This window comes from Rutilus rutilus (genome assembly GCF_951802725.1).
Source record: "Rutilus rutilus genome assembly, chromosome: 9".
Classification (NCBI taxonomy): domain Eukaryota; kingdom Metazoa; phylum Chordata; class Actinopteri; order Cypriniformes; family Leuciscidae; genus Rutilus; species Rutilus rutilus.
Genome location: NC_140223.1, coordinates 34,536,114 through 34,556,281, shown reverse-complemented (window position 1 = coordinate 34,556,281; position 20,168 = coordinate 34,536,114). Strand labels below are relative to the sequence as shown.

At 40.3% G+C, this 20,168-nt stretch overlaps 1 protein-coding gene across 1 annotated transcript; it reads left to right on the top strand.

The window, feature by feature from the left end:
* Positions 1 to 11,588: 11,588 nt before the first annotated feature.
* On the top strand, positions 11,589 to 12,536 carry LOC311297402 (olfactory receptor 6N1-like; the record flags this gene model as incomplete). The annotated part of the gene is made up of 1 exon (XM_084419647.1): positions 11,589 to 12,536. One exon carries the CDS (start codon positions 11,589 to 11,591, stop codon positions 12,534 to 12,536), a length of 948 nt encoding a protein of 315 aa, XP_084275773.1.
* Between the last annotated feature and the right edge of the window lie 7,632 nt (positions 12,537 to 20,168).

Below are 20,168 nucleotides of genomic sequence, written 5' to 3'. Positions count from 1 at the left end.
GCGATACATGGCCCCATCCATCTTCCCCTCAATACGGTGCAGTCGTCCTGTCCCCTTTGCAGAAAAGCATCCCCAAAGAATGGTGTTTCCACCTCCATGCTTCACGGTTGGGATGGTGATCTTGGGGTTGTACTCATCCTCCTTCTTCCTCCAAACACGGCGAGTGGAGTTTAGACCAAAAAGCTCTATTTTTGTCTCATCAGACCACATGACCTTCTCCCATTCCTCCTCTGGATCATCCAGATGGTCATTGGCAAACTTCAGACGGGCCTGGACATGCGCTGGCTTGAGCAGGGGGACCTTGCGTGCACTGCAGGATTTTAATCCATGACGGCGTAGTGTGTTACTAATGATTTTCTTTGAGACTGTGGTCCCAGCTCTTTTCAGGTCATTGACCAGGTCCTGCCGTGTAGTTCTGGGCTGATCCCTCACCTTCCTCATGATCATTGATGCCCCACGAGGTGAGATCTTGCATGGTACCTCAGACCGAGGGAGATTGACCGTCATCTGGGACTTCTTCCAATTTCTAATAATTGCGCCAACAGTTGTTGCCTTCTCACCAAGCTGCTTGCCTATTGTCCTGTAGCCCATCCCAGCCTTGTGCAGGTCTACAATTGTATCCCTGATGTCCTTACACAGCTCTCTGGTCTTGGCCATTGTGGAGAGGTTGGAGTCTATTTGATTGAGTGTGTGGACAGGTGTCTTTTATACAGGTAACAAGTTCAAACAGGTGCAGTTAATACAGGTAATGACTAATGAGAGGAGAACAGGAGGGCTTCTTAAAGAAAAACTAACAGGTCTGTGAGAGCCGGAATTCTTACTGGTTGGTAGGTGATCAAATACTTATGTCATGCAATAAAATGCTAATTATGTAAAAATCATAGAATGTGATTTTCTGGATTTTTGTTTTAGATTCCGTCTCTCACAGTTGAAGTGTACCTATGATATAAATTACAGACTTATATATGCTTTGTAAGTGGGAAAGGTCAAAGAAGGAGAGAGTTTTTTATACTTTTTTATAGTGGCCTTTAGTAAGTGATCGTTAGTGTTTTTTGCTTATTCTGTTATGGCCAAACATGTTCAATTGGTCATTTAATTGCAATGTAATGTTAATGTTTTAATAAAACAATTGGTTTACATTTACATCCGCAGAATCATCATCATTTTTCATAATTTTTATGCTAAAATATCTCAATAGAGCTGTCTCCAAAATATGCTAATTAGTCATGTTGAATTAAAGGTTTATGAATGTCCAATTAAGACTCCATTACACCCATAACTGTAACTCAAACAAACAGTATAACCAATACGGTAACTGTTGTCAACCCTGTTAGTGATGTGTCAACCCTGTTACTTGTATAATATTCTAATATCATTTAAAAAATGAAAATAAAAATGTAATCAACTAATTGTAAATTTTTAGTAAGAGAGGCTAATAATCCACTCAAAATTGAATTGAGGTGTTTTATTTTTGTTTCCATACATTTTTCTTAAAACAGAAGATGCTGGGAGAGTGTCATTTGGAAATGAACGTATTCATCCGCTAAAAAAAATAAAACTTTCAATATTCTCAATTCACAAACACTATTAATGTAACAGGGGGGGGGGGGGGGTATCTTTCACAGTATATAAGATTTGTTCTATATTTCTATTTAAAACCTTTTCAAAACGTAATTAATATGTCGGTAACAGGGTTGACCAAACACACACATTTGCGTTGGTTATATGAAAAAAAATAAAAAAATAAGATAGCCTGAGATGGCACGGCACATTTTCCTAAGAGGTAAGGATCTACTTCATCCAAAAAGGGGCTTAAAGATTTTCAAAACAGTACTTTGAAAATCAAAATGGAAATGGCACGTTTTCGTATAATGACCCACCTATTACTAGATACTAGTATTTATTCAATAAATACTAGTACTAAGTCATTAGATACTAGTACCTATTAAATAGATACTAGTACCTATTAATTAGATACTAGTACTTATTAACCCCTTAAACCAGAAGTGTCCCCCCCCCCCCACACACACCCCCCCCCCCCCCCCCCCCCGCGCAAAAAATTCATAATCAAATTACTAAGCGACCTCTGAATGGAACAACAAAAAATCATTTTCATTTTATCATTTTAAAGCTTAGAATCTCAGCTTTTTAATGCATCTAATTATTTTGATCAACTCCTAATGATTGCAGAGTTATTCCACTAAAAAAAACGAGTGTACCCCCCGTAGGCGCCACCTAGCTGCAAAATTAATAATCATAATTTATTTTCAAAAACATTACCTGGATCAACTTAAAATAGATGTCATTTGAAAGCTTAGAGTCTGAAATTTACAATGAATGTAGCCAATTTGATAAACTCCTATGTAGTGCTGAGTTATTTGCTGATAAATAGAAAATAATAATATATATTCATAATTTATAAACTACTTTTTTGTACTACATACTGCAATATGTCAAAAACATCGTACAGCTCAGATAGTCCTGTGTCATATGTCATTTGAAAGGTCTCAATGAGTAGAATACAACAAGCATAATTGTTTCAGGCTTTTTACTAAACTTGAGCAAGGTTTTTGTAAAATAACGTACTCGGTTACCTAATGTAACCTCGGTTCTCTCTAGAAGAGGGAACGAGTATTGCGTAAGTTGCTTACGCTACGGGAAAGTTGTCTTTCTTCGAGATCTGAGGCCAAAAAATTATCCTTAATTTTGTATTCATTGTCAACGCAGTGCAGCAGCAGGCAGACCACGGCAGGCTGTAAGAGCGTGCTCATTGGCTGCCCGGCGGCAACTGCTTAAGCCTACCAGTGAGCCCTGTATGACGTCACACCCTATCAGGGCGCTTCGCGCCCTCCACACCCTTCTAACCGTCAAGGTGGGTGTGGCCAGTGTGTATATAAGCAGGGCTCGTAGGCTGAAATTCTGGTTTTCACAGTCTGAAGCGCAAAAGCTCGTGGCGCGACACGGCCGGTTACGCAATACTCGTTCCCTCTTCTAGAGAGAACCGAGGTTACATTAGGTAACCGAGTACGTTCTCTTACGAGAGGTTCTCTCGTATTGCGTAAGTTGCTTACGCTACGGGAACCCATTGTCAACGCCGTGTGCGCCGAGCATCCAGTGCATGAGTTCCAGGGAGACCGGGGAAAACAGCATGCCGAACAGGTGGCCGGTAAAGAAACGGGCCAACACATGTACAAAGCACTTCACTTCATATGAAAATAGAGCGGCACAGCCGGTCCATATATATCAATGTGAAAGATGCGGCCAGTAGCACGGGCCCGCATAGTACATAAGCACATATAGGGGAAAAATAGAGCGGTATCACCGGTCTATGTGTGGAGAAGATAACCTCAGCGCAACCGAGTGTAGGACAGGCGGCCAGCAGAGCGGGCCAGCACCAGTACACAGGCGCTTGGTGGGGGACAGAGCGGCATAGCCGGTCTGTGCAGAAAAACACTCTTCTCTTGGTGCCATACCAGAAATACTTGCCAGTACGAGAATGTGGTCTGCGCATGAGCGACTGAACATACAGAACAGGGGCAGAACATACATGCCACTTATACTGACAACAGTTTAGCCTGCAAGGCGGGAACTTCCAGGTTATAAAACCTCACGAATGTTGATGGGGAGGCCCAACCCGCTGCCATACAAATATTGTGGATAGAAATTCCGCTGGACCAGGCCCACGAAGAGGCCATGCCTCTAGTGGAGTGGGCTCTGATACCCAAAGGGCACTGCAGGTGTTTGGAGGCGTAAGCTGCTGCGATCGCGTCCACTATCCACCTGGACAAGCTCTGTTTCGAGGCGGCGAGACCTCTGGTGCGCCCGCCGAAAGAAACGAAGAGCTGCTCGGAACGCCTGAAAGCGGCGGAGCGCGTAATGTAAACTCTCAGCGCCCTAACGGGGCATAGGAGGTTATCACTGTCCCCACTATCGGATGCTGGCAGAGCCGAAAGGGAGATGATTTGCGCCCTAAAGGGGGTACCAATCGCTATAGGGATGTAACCGTGTCTCGGTCTGAGAATGACTTTAGAGTCATTAGGTCCGAACTCGAGACATGCAGGGCTAACAGATAGCGCGTGCAGATCCCCCACGCGTTTTACTGAAGACAGAGCTATCAGAAAAACGGTTTTGAGCGAAAGGCATTTCAGATCCACGGATTCAAGTGGTTCAAAGGGAAAAGCCTTCAGGGCCTCCAGGACCAAGGACAGATCCCAGATAGGAACCGAGGGGGGCCGCGGGGATTCATCCGTCTGGCTCCTCTGAGGAAACGGATGACAAGCTCATTTCTTCCTATTGCACGGCTGCGCGTCGTCTCAGCGAACGCTGCAATAGCCGCCACATACACTTTGAACGTGGAAGGGGACCTGCCCTTGTCCAACAGCTCTTGAAGGAAGGAGAGCACCCGCGGAACCTCACATGTGCGTGGATCAACGCTCTTAGTAGCGCACCATTTAGCGAACACAGACCATTTAGACGCATAGAGCCGTCTCGTAGAGGGAGCTCTAGACTGCGTGATCGTGTTTACGACCCCTTCTGGTAGCTCAACGGGTATCCGTTGATTATCCATGCATGCAGAGACCAGCGCTCTGGATGGGGATGCCAGATCGATCCACCGGCTTGAGATAGGAGATCCTTCCTCACCGGGATCGGCCATGGGGGTAAGTGCGACAGCCTCACCAGTTCTGGGTACCAGATTTGGTTCTCCCAACGCGGGGCTATGAGAAGCACTGGGTGGTGCGTTTCCCTGATTCTCGTAATGACCTGTGGTAACAGGGAGATCGGGGGGAAAGCGTACAGCGGGAGGCTGGGCCAGGTCCGGGCCAGCGCGTCCTCGCTCCTCGAAAAAAATATCGGGCAGTGAGCGTTGTCTTTCGACGCAAAGAGGTCGACATCCGCTCTGCCGAATAGGCGCCAGAGCAACTGGACTGTCTGGGGGTGCAGGGACCATTCTCCCGGGGGAATGATGTCCCTGGACAGTCTGTCTGGGCTGACATTCAGGTGGCCCGGCACGTGCGCGGCTCTCAGCGAGCGCAACGAGCGGTGAGCCCATACGAGAAGGCGTTCTGTCAGTTTGCACAGGTTCCTGGATCTGACACCGCCCTGTCGGTTCACATAGGACACCACGGACATGTTGTCCGAGCGGACTAGCACATGGTGATCCCGTATGAGTGGGAGGAAGCGCTTGAGCGCGTTCTCGACCGCCATCATCTCCAAACAATTTATGTGGAGGGATTTCTCCTGGTCTGACCAGAGGCTAAAGACCGGTTTGCCTTCGAACAGAGCGCCCCAGCCTGAGGTGGAAGCGTCCGTCGAGATAACTTTGCGGTGCGAGACGGCCCCCATTGTCACTCGCCGCTGGTACCAGTCGGCCGCTAACCAGGGCTTCAGTGCTGAAACGCAGCTCTGAGTCACTCTGGTCTGGATGCGGCAAGAAGCCCATGCTCTGTGAGGCACTCGGGCGTTCAACCAGCGTTGTAGCGGGCGCATACGCAATAGACCCAGCTGAAGCACTGTTCGGACGGGGTTTGCTACAGCAGGCTTGTATTAATAGTGGATAAAAGCAGATGACAAATAAGTTATAACCATAATTAAACTACACTATACCTGTTCTATCTCATACAGCATATATTCTCTGGCTCTGTGGGCATTATTGTCCGACGCCGAGTCGAAATGAACACCGCAACTCAGAGTTTCTGTTGAGATTGTCCTTCTGGTTCTTCTGAGCGCGAGCTCGTGAGACTCCGCCCCCTGTGCCATGCAGCAGCAGTTAATTTGCATTTAAAGGGCACACACTAAAACAGCACGTTTTTCTGAGCCCCCAAAAAATGACAATTTAAACATGCTGTAAAAAATGATCTGTTGGGTATTTTGAGCTAAAACTTCACATACATACTCTAGGGACATCAGAGATTTATTTTACATCTTGTGAAAAGAGTCATAATTCATTCGATTCACGTGACGTCACTGTAGCTTTGCGCCGCCATCTTTGCGACCGATCTCAGTAATGCCTGCAATATGTTGTGCAGTTGGCTGCAACAACAGCCGAAAGAGGAACCCTGAACTGGTATTTTATTCTATACCAAGATAATAATTTATTTAAAAGACTTGAAGTCTCATGTTGGTTTGTGGTTAATTATATTTCCATTATACTCTCAGTGGCCAACATTAGACAGATATCGACAGATAATGTTTTGTCTTCATTTTATTGTTGGATCTGTTTAAATGCATTTTATCATGGTAAGTTAGTAAGATTTGGGGTTGTTTTGAATATAACTGTCTGTCTGTCTGTCTGTTTGTTAGTTAATACCTACCTAAATCTAATAAATATTTTTATGAAGTTCATAAATTGTCTTCGTCACATGCGCTTTAGATGTTATTTTGTGTAAGTAACGTTAACGTTAGCTCTGCAGACGATGCATAATCTCAGCCTTGAAATGCATATTAAAGGACTAAAGTTAGTTCTTCCCAAAATGATAATTCTGCCGTCATTTACTCGCCTTCATGCGCAAATCCTTGTTTACTTTCCGTGGAAGACAAAGGGACATTTTTGAATATGTAGCCTAATGGAGACTCTTCTTGTCGATGTAATGAAAGTGAATGAGTAACATTAGCCTACTGGGGGCTGTCACGCAAAAAATAATAATAATAAAAGACAAAAAAACATCACTAAAGTATCATAAAAGTGATCTAATACGACTCGTCCGTTATATTAATAGCGTTATTTATTCATATGATAGCTTTATGTGACGAACAAACTACAATTTAAGTCGTTATATTATAATCACTGGTGAGCTTACCTCTTGATAGCTTTTAATCGCAGCCGAATCATTCAAAAAGATTCGACTCAAAAGATTCTTTCGATATTTGTGTGTATTAAACCTTCTCTCTGTAATTGAACATCTGTTCTTTCGGACAGATATGACAGTCTTTTATGATATTCGGCTGATGTCTCTGGCTGTGCTGATGGACGGATTAGATAGATTCATTCATGCCAGCCGAACAGCTGCAGATTCATAGATTCATTCATGACATCGCCTCGACTCTCATGAACGCGCGCCATGAAGCTCTATGACTTTAAGTATTTCTATATCATGAAAGGCCAATTGGGGCAAGCCTGGGGCAGATAATAATGGACTAAAGAAAACTGGCGGTAACAAATAAGGATCGGAGGAGCCTAAATAGAAATTTTCTCCAGGTATCTCTGTCTCTCTCTCTCATTCAAATTGGCAGTTTGGGCGGCCATACCGGGCGAGTCGGTCGCAAATATGGCGGCGTTCTATTTGTAGTGACGTAGGTGGCATCTATGAATAGGTGCCCTTTAAGTAGACATATCAAGGACAGCACAGTGAAACGACGGCTATCAAGCAAGCGAGATAAGGCAGAGCAAGTTGGAAGCTAGCCGACATGTCGTCTTCACACGCATCCAGAAAGGTTGACAGAAAAATAATAATAAAGAATCCTAAGGAAAACAATAGGGCCTTCGCCCTTTCAGGGCTTGGGCCCTAATAATAATAAAAAATATAGCTGCGAGCAGCGATGACGGGCTCAAGCCGGTAGCACCGCCACCCTGGTGCCTTTAGTTACCCTACCGGCGGTGCCCCACCGTCTTGCCCGTCATCGCTGCTCACAGCTATATATATATTTATATATATATATATATATATATGTATGTATGTATATATATATAAAAACATTTTTTTTTTTTTTTTAAGGGACAAGACACAGATAATTTTACTTGCCTGACCTGATTAGAACAATGAAAAAAAATAAAATAAAAAAAAATAATAATAACTAGGGAATCACTAAAATGATTTTATGATACACTCAAAATATTCCACAACAAATCCTTTAAATTTAATGATATTCAGAACGGAACAAGAATAAAAAAATAACTATAAACAAGCCAAAACGAAATAAAATAAAAATGAAACCGAAAGTAAGCAGTGTTGTGCTCACGTAACTCTCTCATTAGAATCAAAATGTTTCAACATTTGCTATGTATTTGGATGCTAAACTATTCTTTATCACACATAGGCTTTGTACTTCACTCATGTTCCAATATCGACGGAAAAAATCATCCTCTTCACATGCGCAAAAATGTGCTTGGAAACATCACAGTGGAGCGGTGCTTACTGTGAATGGTACGAATTGTACTACTGACTATTTAAACAGAGCAGTATAATTTTTATAGGTTGACTATTTTATTTTTATATTTTATTAAGGCTATACTAAACAGGCTGCAATGTCAAGATTGCAATGCTGGAATGTGTGTGTCTGTGTGTGTTTGTGTGGCGCGGGCGCGATTGAACAGTGGACACATAAAAACATACTCCGTCATTTTGTTCATACAGGACATCATTCAAACTGCAAAGTGTTTACTTATATTTGTGTACACTCGCAATAAAACACAACATTGTGCTTTTGTAAAATAAATTCAAGCAATCCGCCCCCGAAATGGCGCTAATTTTTTTAATTAAACTAAAATGCTCACGGGTGCACAGGCATTCATAACTGTGCGCGCCCACGGCGAGGAACCATCAGAGAAGAGTGAACGTTTTTTAGTTCATTCCTACGTCCATAGGAATTGAAAACGCTCGCTCTACTCTGCACCATTATCAATGTCTGTGCGGATGTCCATATTTTACTTTCGCTTTTAAGTTAGCGATTTAAAAGTACCCAGCGGTGTCACACGTCGATTAACCAGTGGGGAAATATTCCCACAGTCACATCCCTAATATATTTATATATAAATACAATAGGCCTACCTGATTTTGAACACAAGAGGGCAGTATAGCACTATGTATGACTTGATTTATTTATTTTTTTGGACTAAACAACCATTCTGGCTGTTTTTAAACTTAAACATAATTCTTAAAAAAAAAAAAAAAAAAAAGAATAAATAGTTTTAGTTCTGATATTTGTATAATTTTATATATAAATAAATGGTGTACAATTACATTTTTAGAAGATATGAGGCTTTTAGTGTTTCCTTTTTTGACATTACTTTAATCCATTGCCATAGCAAAACCGTTTGAGATATGTAATATCCGTTCACAATTTAGCATCTTTAATGTTAATGTTTTTTTAATGTAATGTCTTAAATGTTTCATCATGGTGAAAAAGTTTGGTGGGAATAAAATAAACCACTTAAGAGGAGTGGGTAAAAATTCAGAGGCTGATTTAGCAAAAAATCCACATTCAAACCAAAATATCTCACTTCCTGTTGGTCGGAGCTAATGACTGTAAATTAGAAAGTTGTCCGGCTCAATGAGTACAATAAACGTACTGAGTTTTGTGACTGTAGGTAAAACTAATCCCCCCCACACACACACTTTTGTTAAAAGCATTTTGAAAGTGACACACTTCCTACTGCCAGTTGGTGGGGCTATAACTTTGACTCACAATAGTCACATCCATGTGATCGGCCTCTTACAACGAACACACTGCTGAAGTTTCATCAAGATCAGTTAATGTATGCTGAAGTTATAATACACCTCCTGTGTCCCTTATTCGCCATTAATTTGTTTCCTCGCCACGGCCAAACCGTTCAAGATTGAAAAAAATCTGTCTACAATTTAGCATCCTCAATGTCTTGACTTCAAGTTGACCGAGTTTGGTGGCGATCGGATGAATTTCCTAGGAGGAGTATTTCCTATAGGACCCCGTTCAAGGGGGCGCTGTTGAGCCCCCCTACCACGCCCGGGTACCAGCTTCAGCCTGGCCCTGATGGCCGCGGGTTCTGACCTGTGTGCAAAGTTTCAGGAGTTTTTGAGCACGTTAAGGGCCCCAAAAGCCCCCGAAACCTTGAAAAACAATAATTCTCACCCAACAGACACATTCAAACCAAAATATCTGACTTCCTGTTGGTCGGAGCTAATGACTGTAAATTAGAAAGTTGTCCGGCTTGATAAACACAATATACATACCGAGTTTTGTTGCTGTAGATAAAACTAACCCCCCACTTTTGTCAAAAGATGGTGCTACTGAGCCCCTGCACTACGCCCGTTTTTGAAACTTTGCACATGTCTACTGGCTAATAAATGTGATGTGTCTGTTGAGTTTCATACATTTTCAAGCATGTGAAGAGTCTCAAAAGCATCCAAAAAGAAAATTAAAGTTTGATGCATTGCCACGGTAACAGTATCTAAGATATCAATAATCCTTTCGCAGGTCTACATCTGCTGTGTGTTTACATTATACATATAAAGTTTTAAGCAAATCGGGTAAAAATAAGAGGGTGATTTCAAAGCATTTTGAAAGTGACACACTTCCTTTTGCCAGTTGGTGGCGCTATAACTTTGACTCACAAAACTCACATCCATGTGATCGGCCTCTTACAACGAACACACTGCTGCAGTTTCACCAAGATCAGTTAATGTTTGCAGAAGTTATAACACACTTCCTGTTTCACTTTTCTCACCATAAATTTGTTTCCTCGCCACGGCCAAACCATTTGAGATATCAAAAATCTGTCCGCAATTTAGCATCCTCAATGTCTTGACTTCATGCACACCGAGATTGGTGGTGATCGGATGAATTCTCTAGGAGGAGTATTTCAAATTCCAGAGCATATGTTTTTCAAACAACCCATAATAGCTGACTTCCTGTTGGGCGGAGCTAATAACATAGAGTGTGGAAGTTGTTCTGCCCAATGAGATCTATATGTGTGCCGAGTTTCATATTAATTCATGCAAGCATGTTTGATATATGGACCAAGTTTTCAGACCCTGTTCAAGGGGGCGCTATTGAGCCACGCCCGGGTACCAGCTTCAGCCCAGCCCTGATGGCCGCGGGTTCTGACCTGTGAGCAAAGTTTCAAGAGTTTTTGAGCATGTTAAGGGCCCCAAAAGTGCCCGAAAGTTTGACAGAAAAATTATAATAAAGAATCCTAAGGAAACAATAGGGCCTTCGCCCTTTCAGGGCTTGGGCCCTAATAATAAACGGAGCAATTCCAAGAGGGTCCTCACACCATCGGTATACACCATTTATATATAAATATATAATGAGGTTATTTCAATTGCTAGACTTTTACATACAGCACAAGCAATAAGTACATCACTGAAAGATCTGGGTTTTAAGATTTGGGGATTTTTATTTCCAATAATTAATAATACAATGTGATACAATTTTATATAATGAAGTGCTCATTTGCATATTGCTTTAATGACATGTTTAGTATAGACTGACATATTTTTCAAAAAACATTCTCAAGGGAGCTTTTGAAAAGTCTTGCAAGTGTTCACAAACAAGGCAATTAGCATGAGAATAGTCTCCATTTATATATATATATATATATATATATATATATATATATATATCACCAGATCAACCTTTCACAACACTGTCAAACTAAGAAAAAGAGATTGTGGTAAGATTTTAATTATTTAATAATTACTTGCGTCTTTGAAGAACCAGCATATGCTACCTTTAGAGTACTGAATATTTCCGTTTATATAACAGGACTAAATAGCTGACTATCATGATTATTTTTTAAATTATCTAACTTTTAATTTCAAATCAACTTTTTTTTTTTTTTTTATGATGTGCATAATGATATCACTATCATAAAACTCTGCCTATCATTCCAGATGCAGCCACCACTAGAGAATGAATCCATTGTCTTAGTGTTTACACTCTCTGGACTAAATGAAACGATGGGGAAAAGATTTGTGTTTTTTTCATTGACTGCATTGTATTATCCATTAATTGTGTTGTGTAATGTAACCATAATTTACACTGTAATTTTGCATAAGAAGCTTCATGAGCCAATGTATGTCTTTATTTGTAATTTGTGTGTAAATGGACTTTTTGGCACTGGTGGATTCTACCCTAAATTCATGTATGATTTATTATCCCAGTATCATGTGATTTCCTATGCTGGATGTTTGATTCAGATATTTGTCATTTATTCATCTGTTCTGTGTGACTTTTCAACATTAACAGTGATGGCGTATGACAGGTATGTGGCAATAATTAGACCACTTGAGTATCATTCAGTAATGACCGATCAGAGGGTTCTTCAATGTATCCTTTTCTGCTGGCTTTCTCCATTTTTTTGCACTTGTGTTGTAATTGTATTAACATCAAGACTAACATTATGTGGCTCTAGTATTGAAAAGCTATATTGTGAAAATTGGTCAGTTGTTAAACTTTCTTGTTTTTCTACAACAGTAAATAATGTGATTGGGTATGTAATCATTTTTATATATTTTGGACATGCGATATTGATATTTTGCTCATACATTTACTTGATTGGAAAATGCAGAAAGTCAATTGAGGGCAGGCACAAATTCATACAAACATGTGTACCACATCTTCTTGCATTGCTCAATGTGACTGTTGCTTTGCTGTTTGATGTGCTATACACTCGTTATGGTTCAAAGAGTTTGCCACAAGATTTGCGTAATTTCATGGCCCTGGAATTCTTACTCATACCACCCATTTTAAACCCCCTCATTTATGGACTAAATCTGACAAGACTACGGAAGGAAGTCATGAGACTGCTTTTCAAAAAAGAAGTGGAAATATCGGATTGAATATTTCTTGGTCACAAGCAAAGATTTTATTATCCTAGACATTCTAACACTATGGAAATTGTTTTATTGAAATGGACAACATAACAATTGTGATAGCTAGGTTTTTCTTTTCAGCCATATTACACTATATATATATATATATATATATATATATATATATATATATATATATATATATATATATATATTTTTTTTTTTATTATTATTATTATTATTATTTTTGTATAAAACATTAAATGATGCAGGCTTACACTTGAGTGTGAATTTCAAATGTTCAAGATTTGTATGTTCCTTTGATGTAATTTAACTGTCATACACTGATTGTGCTTGTGACACTGATTGTCCATTCATGCACTGATTGTGCTTGAATGGAGCTATCAAAGCAGCACAAGTCTTAATTGTGTCCATGACAGGTAGTGTCCCATATTCATTAAAGACAAACACATTTCTTAAGAGGAGTTAAAAATGGACAAGGGAACATGTAAAACCATTTAAAACTCTGATGTCTGTCAGTGTTCGCTATGGCCATCAACTTTTCTCTTTATTCTATCTACAAATATTACCCCCTAACTTCAGAACAATGCACTTTCACACCTTATTTCTTTCCCAGGGAGTGTTGCCAGTTCTTTACTGTAATCTACAGTATGTTACTGTAAAAATACCATGCGCTAAAATAAAACTCGAGTTAACTAATTTCACTTGCAGAAACCAACTGCCTTAAATTGACCAACTGTCAATCTTCTGTATTCAGCAATTTATAATGCTGTAATAATGTGAGCAAAGTGTTACTGTGAACTTATTTCATTTGAGACCACTAAAAAAATATTGTTAATACAGAGCTTTCCACTGGAACAGCAAATACAAACTCATAGCAACATGCAGCATATCATCAATGAGTCTAGATCTTCTCCTGGACTGAAGCACAGGCTCTACTCTTCAGCACAGTGGTGACCCCAAAAAACTACATTTTACAGTAAACTACTTATACCTGTTTTATAACTTATAGTTTATTACTGTTAAAATACATTTAGTGGGTGTATCTTTTTGTCGTACACTGTTAACCCTTTCAACCCCACAGCCAAATCCACACTACAAAGGGGAATAAGTAACATTAACGCAGTGTTGCAGTGAAATAATTAAGGAAATATTTAAGTGATTGTTGAACATTAGTGATTAACAAGCAGAATCCACTAACAGTGGTTAGTGTTTCCATTAGTTGGGCTCTCAACTCTTATTATATCTTTTGTCTTTTTAGGCTGCTATGACAGTGTGTTTGTCAAACACATTTGCTGCAGCAAAGATAGCTAAAGTGAAACGAGATCAGGTGATGATGGTTACCTGTTGATGGTTTTATAATCATCATGAAATAGACTGACTCACTGAGGTATTTTAATCTAGCAATTATGTTGTCACATTAATATTTATTTTTTTCACATCACAAACCCTGTGTTACTGCAGCATGAGATCCAGCAATATTATAACAATAAGTTAGAAGACTTTAACAAACATGAACACGAAAAAAATCAGTTTATGATGACACACTCAGACATCAACAATCAGCGTATGAATCTCAACAATGGTGACAATCAAAAGTACCTTGCTGCAATGCATGCTGGGTACCAGCATAGTACAAAACTCCCAGCATGTCTATTGTCCTATAATTTAGCATTGTCCTATAATTTAGTTTGATTCTAAATATTTGTTTTTATTTTTTGCTGTTGTTTTTGTTGTGAATTAGTAGCTTTTCAGTGATATTCTTAATTATTCTGTTTATCTAAATATTGTGATTGTCACCATTGTTGAGAATCATACGCTGATTGATGATATCTGTGTGTGTCAGCATAGGCCAATTTTTTTTTTTTTTTATGTTTGTTTAAAGATTTAAACCGATTGTTATATTGCTGGATCTCATGCTGCAGTAAGACAGGGTTTGTGATGTGAATATATTAGTGGAACAACATAATTGTTAGATTATAAAAAACCTCAGTGAATCAGTCTGTTTCATGATGATTATTAAACCATCAACAGGTAACCATCATCACCTGATCTCATTTCACTTTAGCTTTCTTTGCTGCTGCAAATGTGTTTGACAAACACACTGGCACAGCAGCCAAAAAAGACAAAAGATATAATAAGAGTTAAGAGCCCAACTAATGGAAACACTAATCACTGTTATGGTGATTTCAAATGAAACACAGAGTTAAACCTCTGTTAATTCTCAATAAAAATTTTGTAGAAGTCAGACAGAAATAAAGTCAGTCTGGTTAGTAATAAGTGAAGCTGGTAATGCTGTTTGTGGAGTTATTTAAAGCTGCATTCAGTAACTTCGGGATTTCTTCGCTGTATTCTCGCTTTTTGCTCGCAGGTTTCTCTCTAGAGCTCCCCCCACAGCTTCGGAATAGATATTTGACAACACTGTTGTAAAAACTCGTTGGCTATTCTCAGACACCAGAGGCTAGCAGATCAACGACATCAAAGCAGATGGGATATTCTTTAAAACGTCTTCTTCATTCGGGTTCGAACAGCGTGAGGGAGCGCAATAATGACGGCATTTTAGCAGATTTATTTTGGCCGTAAAGCAATTGTTTACATCGCGAGACCTGATATCACGTGAGACTTCCTGACGCGGCGGCCGGTGGCCCGCCGCCCCAAAGTTGCAAGTGCGTATTTTCCGCTCACGGGCACCAGGGGGTTGCGAAACTACCACCATTCAACCCGGAATAAGTAATATAACCATTCCAATGACTCCGAAGCTGTTCAGTTAAGGTAAAAAAAGTTACTTAGTTCACCTTTAATCATCCTCTGCTGAGATCTTCAGAGATTTAATGTCTTCTTTTCTCTTCAGTTGATTTCATCTGAAGCTGTGGCTGAAATGACTCCATATTTAATATACACAGATTTTTTGGCTACGATAAGGTCCAGTTCTGGTTTATTTCTTTGCTCTTGGCTGACATGTGGCATTGCTATGCAGAGGTGTAAAGTCCAGGTTCAGAAAGTAAAAGTCCTCCTCAGTATTTTGTTCCAATCACCTGGATTTGCTAATTCAGACAGGAAATAGAGCTAATTAGTGAAATCAGCTGACTGAGTTCATGGGTGGAATAAACATGTGGCAGGACTTTTACTCTTTGGCCCCTGGATTTCCCACCTCTGCTTATAGTAAAAAGTCAAGAGCCCAACACTTCTCCTCTCCAGTCACCCTACCACCTGCCCTCTAGACCCCATCCCCTCACACCTTCTACAAGCCATCTCTCCCACACTTCTACCAGCACTCACACACATCATCAACTCATCCCTCCATACTGGCACCTTCCCTACAGCATTCAAGCAGGCTCGGGTTACTCCACTGCTTAAAAAACCAACACTAAACACATCATTTGTAGAGAATTACAGACCTATCTCTCTCCTACCATTCATTGCAAAAACACTTGAAAGAGCCGTTTTCAACCAAGTAACATCCTTCTTGTCTCTAAACAACCAGCTGGATGTCAACCAATCTGGCTTCAAGAAAGGGCATTCAACTGAGACTGCATTACTGTCGGTCACAGAAGCCCTACGGATTGCAAAAGCTGCTTCCAAATCTTCACTCCTCATTCTCCTGGATCTGTCTGCTGCCTTCGACACTGTGAACCATCAGATCCTTATGTCCAGCCTCTCATCACTGGGCATCACAGGAACTTCACTCGACTGGTTTGAATCCTATCTCACAGGTAGGTCCTTCAAAGTCGCATGGAGAGGCGAGGTATCCAGAGCACATCAACTGACCACAGGGGTTCCCCAGGGTTCAGTTCTTGGTCCCCTCCTCTTCTCCATCTACACTACATCACTGGGACACATCATACAGGCACACGGTTTTTCCTACCACTGCTATGCTGATGACACACAACTCTTCCTCTCATTTCAACCAGATGATCCCACAGTAGCTGCACGGGTCTCAAGCTGTCTGGCTGACATCTCCACATGGATGAAGGAACATCACCTGCAGCTCAACCTGGCAAAGACTGAGCTGCTCGTCCTCCCTGCCAATCCATCTCTACAGCACGACTTCACCATCCAGCTTAATTCATCATCAATCACCCCATCAAGGTCGGTCAGAAATCTGGGAGTAACGTTTGATGACCAGCTGACCTTCACAGATCACATTTCAAAGACAGCTCGATCATGCAGGTTTGCGCTGCACAACATCAGGAAGATCAGGCCTTTCCTAACCGAGCATGCAACACAACTCCTCGTCCAGGCCCTGGTCATTTCTAGGCTTGACTACTGCAATGCTCTTCTGGCCGGACTTCCAGCATGTGCAACCAAACCTCTTCAGATGATCCAGAATGCTGCAGCTCGTCTTGTCTTCAACGAGCCCAAGAGGGCCCACGTCACTCCTCTGTTAATCTCTCTGCACTGGCTACCTCTCGCTGCTCGCATCAAGTTCAAGGCATTGACGCTTGCTTACAGATCTATCACAGGCTCAGCACCCTCCTACTTTCACTCACTCCTACGAGCCTACATCCCTACCAGACGCCTACGATCAATCAACGAGCGACGTCTCGTGGTTCCATCACAGAAAGCCACAAAATCACTTTCCAGAACATTCTCATTCACAGTTCCATGCTGGTGGAACACTCTCCCCACCCTCATCCGGAATGCAGAATCCCTAACAACATTCAAAAAACAGCTGAAAACCCATCTCTTCCGTGAGCACCTAACTTCATAAAAAAAAAAAAAAAAAAAAAAAAAAAACCTTTCCCCTTTAAAACCTCACTTATCATGCTTATGCTACTCTGAATAATGCCTGAACTTCGTATTTTGAGCACTCATTGCGTTGTTGTTGTTTTTTGCCTCTTCATGATGACTCGCTTAATTTAGTCCTGATTTGTAAGTCGCTTTGGATAAAAGCGTCTGCTAAATGACTAAATGTAAACTAAAGCAAATACTGATCTACATCATGGTGACTACAAACTTTATTATATTCAATAAAACATCAACAACTAAATGTCTGTTAATTCTCAACAAGAACTTTTGTACATGTGTAACGGAGGCCAGCTAGTAGTTGCTGTGCGAGTAAACCTCACTCCTCTGATCTCAATAGGCGCTCTAGCGACAGATGCTAGAGGCTGCAGTCTTTAGCCTCCTTGTTAGAGCGCCTGACTCTCACGCCGGAGACCCGGGTTCGAGGCCTGCACAGAGCAGGGCGAGTAGGACCTGGGTGGAGGGGTTACATTGGTGCCGTGACCCGGATGGGAGTGAGGTTTAGGGGGGTGAATGTAACGGAGGCCAGCTAGTAGTTGCTGTGCGAGTAAACCTCACTCCTCTGATCTCAATAGGCGCTCTAGCGACAGATGCTAGAGGCTGCAGTCTTTAGCCTCCTTGTTAGAGCGCCTGACTCTCACGCCGGAGACCTGGGTTCGAGGCCTGCACAGAGCAGGGCGAGTAGGACCTGGGTGGAGGGGTTACACATGTATGAAATAAATAATCTCACTCAGTGTGGCTGGGAAGTCAGTTGTAGTTCTTGTGTTTCTCTTTTTTCTGTCCTTCAGTGATTCTGCTTATCAGGTGTTCATCAGTTTCTCAATTCACTCACTTCTTGTCATTCAAGAGGACTATAGTTGAACTAATGTAGGGAATAGTGAACGAGGGTATAGGGTGTGATTTTGAAAACAGCCTCTGAGTGTCGACCTTGAGCACTGTTAACTCACAGTATATTCCTGTAGGCTATTTTCTCGAAAATGACAGATATAACCCAAAATGCATTGTTTTCTATGGTATATTACTGTTTTAATGGAAAATGGTATGATATTGTCAGAATTTGGCCTTTTTTTTACATAAACAGTTTATTATTTCTTCCATACATGTACAAAAGTTCTTGTTGAGAATTAACAGATATTTAGTTGTTGATGGTTTATTGAATATAATAAAGTTTGTAGTCACCATGTTGGAGATTAGTTTTTTTTTTTTTTTGGTCTCTTGACGCTTGATTTTTGAACATTAGTTTTTCTTTGGCTGCTGTAACTGTGAGTTTATAAAGTATATTTGACATGGCAAGAAAAAGCCAAGAGGAGGTTGATCAGGTGTTTGTAGCTGTTGGTATGATGTCATGATTATCCTGGGCATGTCTGATTCACAGTACTCTTCCTGTGTATAATCTTTGAATTGATGGGTATTTAATATTTATATTTGTGAATCTACAACATGAAATTCAGCAATGCTTCTGTAATCAGTTATTCTGAAGAATATTAAAATCATACAGTATAGTGCATTAAAACATGTTGAACTCAGTCAAGGGTCAGCATCCCAACTAAAGCAAAACTGATCTCCATAATGGTAACTTCAAACCAAACATTTTCAATTAAACATTTCAATAACAATAGATGTATGACAGAAATAAAGTCATACTGGTTAATAATAAGTGTAATAATGTGTAATGGCTGGAAGTCAGTTGTTGTTTTTGTGTTTCTCTATTTTCTGTCTGTGTGTTCCTCTTTTCTTCAGCTATTCTACTTGTTAACAGCAGGTGTTCATCACTAATGCTCAACCATCACTTACATGTTCACTTAATTATTTCACCGCAACACTGCGTCAATGTTACTTTTCCCCCTTTGTAGTGTGGATTTTCCTGTGGGGTTGAAAGGGTTAACAGTGTAAGATAAAAAGATACACCCACAAAATGTATTTTAACAGTAATAAACTGTAAGTTATAATACAGGTATATACTGGCAACACTGTTGCCAGTAATTTACTGTAAAATTTTGTTTTTTTGGGTCACCATTGTGCTGAAGAGTAGAGCCTGTGCTTCAGTCCAGGAGAAGATCTAGATACATTGTTGATATGCTGCATGTTGCTTTATTTAACACGAGGTGACTATGTAGTTGCTAGTCCAGTGGAAGTCTATTTATTTACAATATTATATATCGTCATATCGTCCAGCCTTAAAAGTTTTATAGTTTTTTGTCAGTGTTTATTTAAAACAGTCCAATTATGCAGAATTAAGATGGTAAATATTTAATTGATGAGTTGTCAATACAATATATTGGGTATGATTTTCAGCATTATAATAAAATAATAATTGCAAATCCACCTTTCGCTGCCAGTCCAGTTGTTTCTATGAGTTGCAGCGATCCATTTGCTTCTCTTTTCTGTAGCTTTCGGCAGTCTGTAAAAGTATACCTCAGATTTCTTGTCAAATCTAGTTTTACAGTCAATCGCAAAGCTCTTTCCCGTTTTAGATGTGTTTTATGTGTTTTTAGCGGCATTCACTGTGAAAACAAATGCTGCCGCTCAGTCTTTTTGCCACTTAGTGGGCGTAACCGTAGTCACTCCAGCCAACGGTGACGTCACACACATACTATTTGCAAAAATACCAAAAAAAACAAAGAGGCCTCCTAAGACATGTTAGATGCTATAAGAACACTAGCATAATGGTGACTTATTATGGTGGTTATTTCAAGGTGTATCACAGAAGGTATTTAATTTATGTAATGTGTGTTTAAAGGTATAGAAAAATTTGCCTGATGTTAAAATACATTTCAAAGTTGTTTACTGATGTGACAAATCTATTTTTAAACAAAATTAACCTGAAGATTATATGTATACGCAATTCTTTAAAGTAAATGTTAATTTATAAGTATATTATTGTTCAATGAT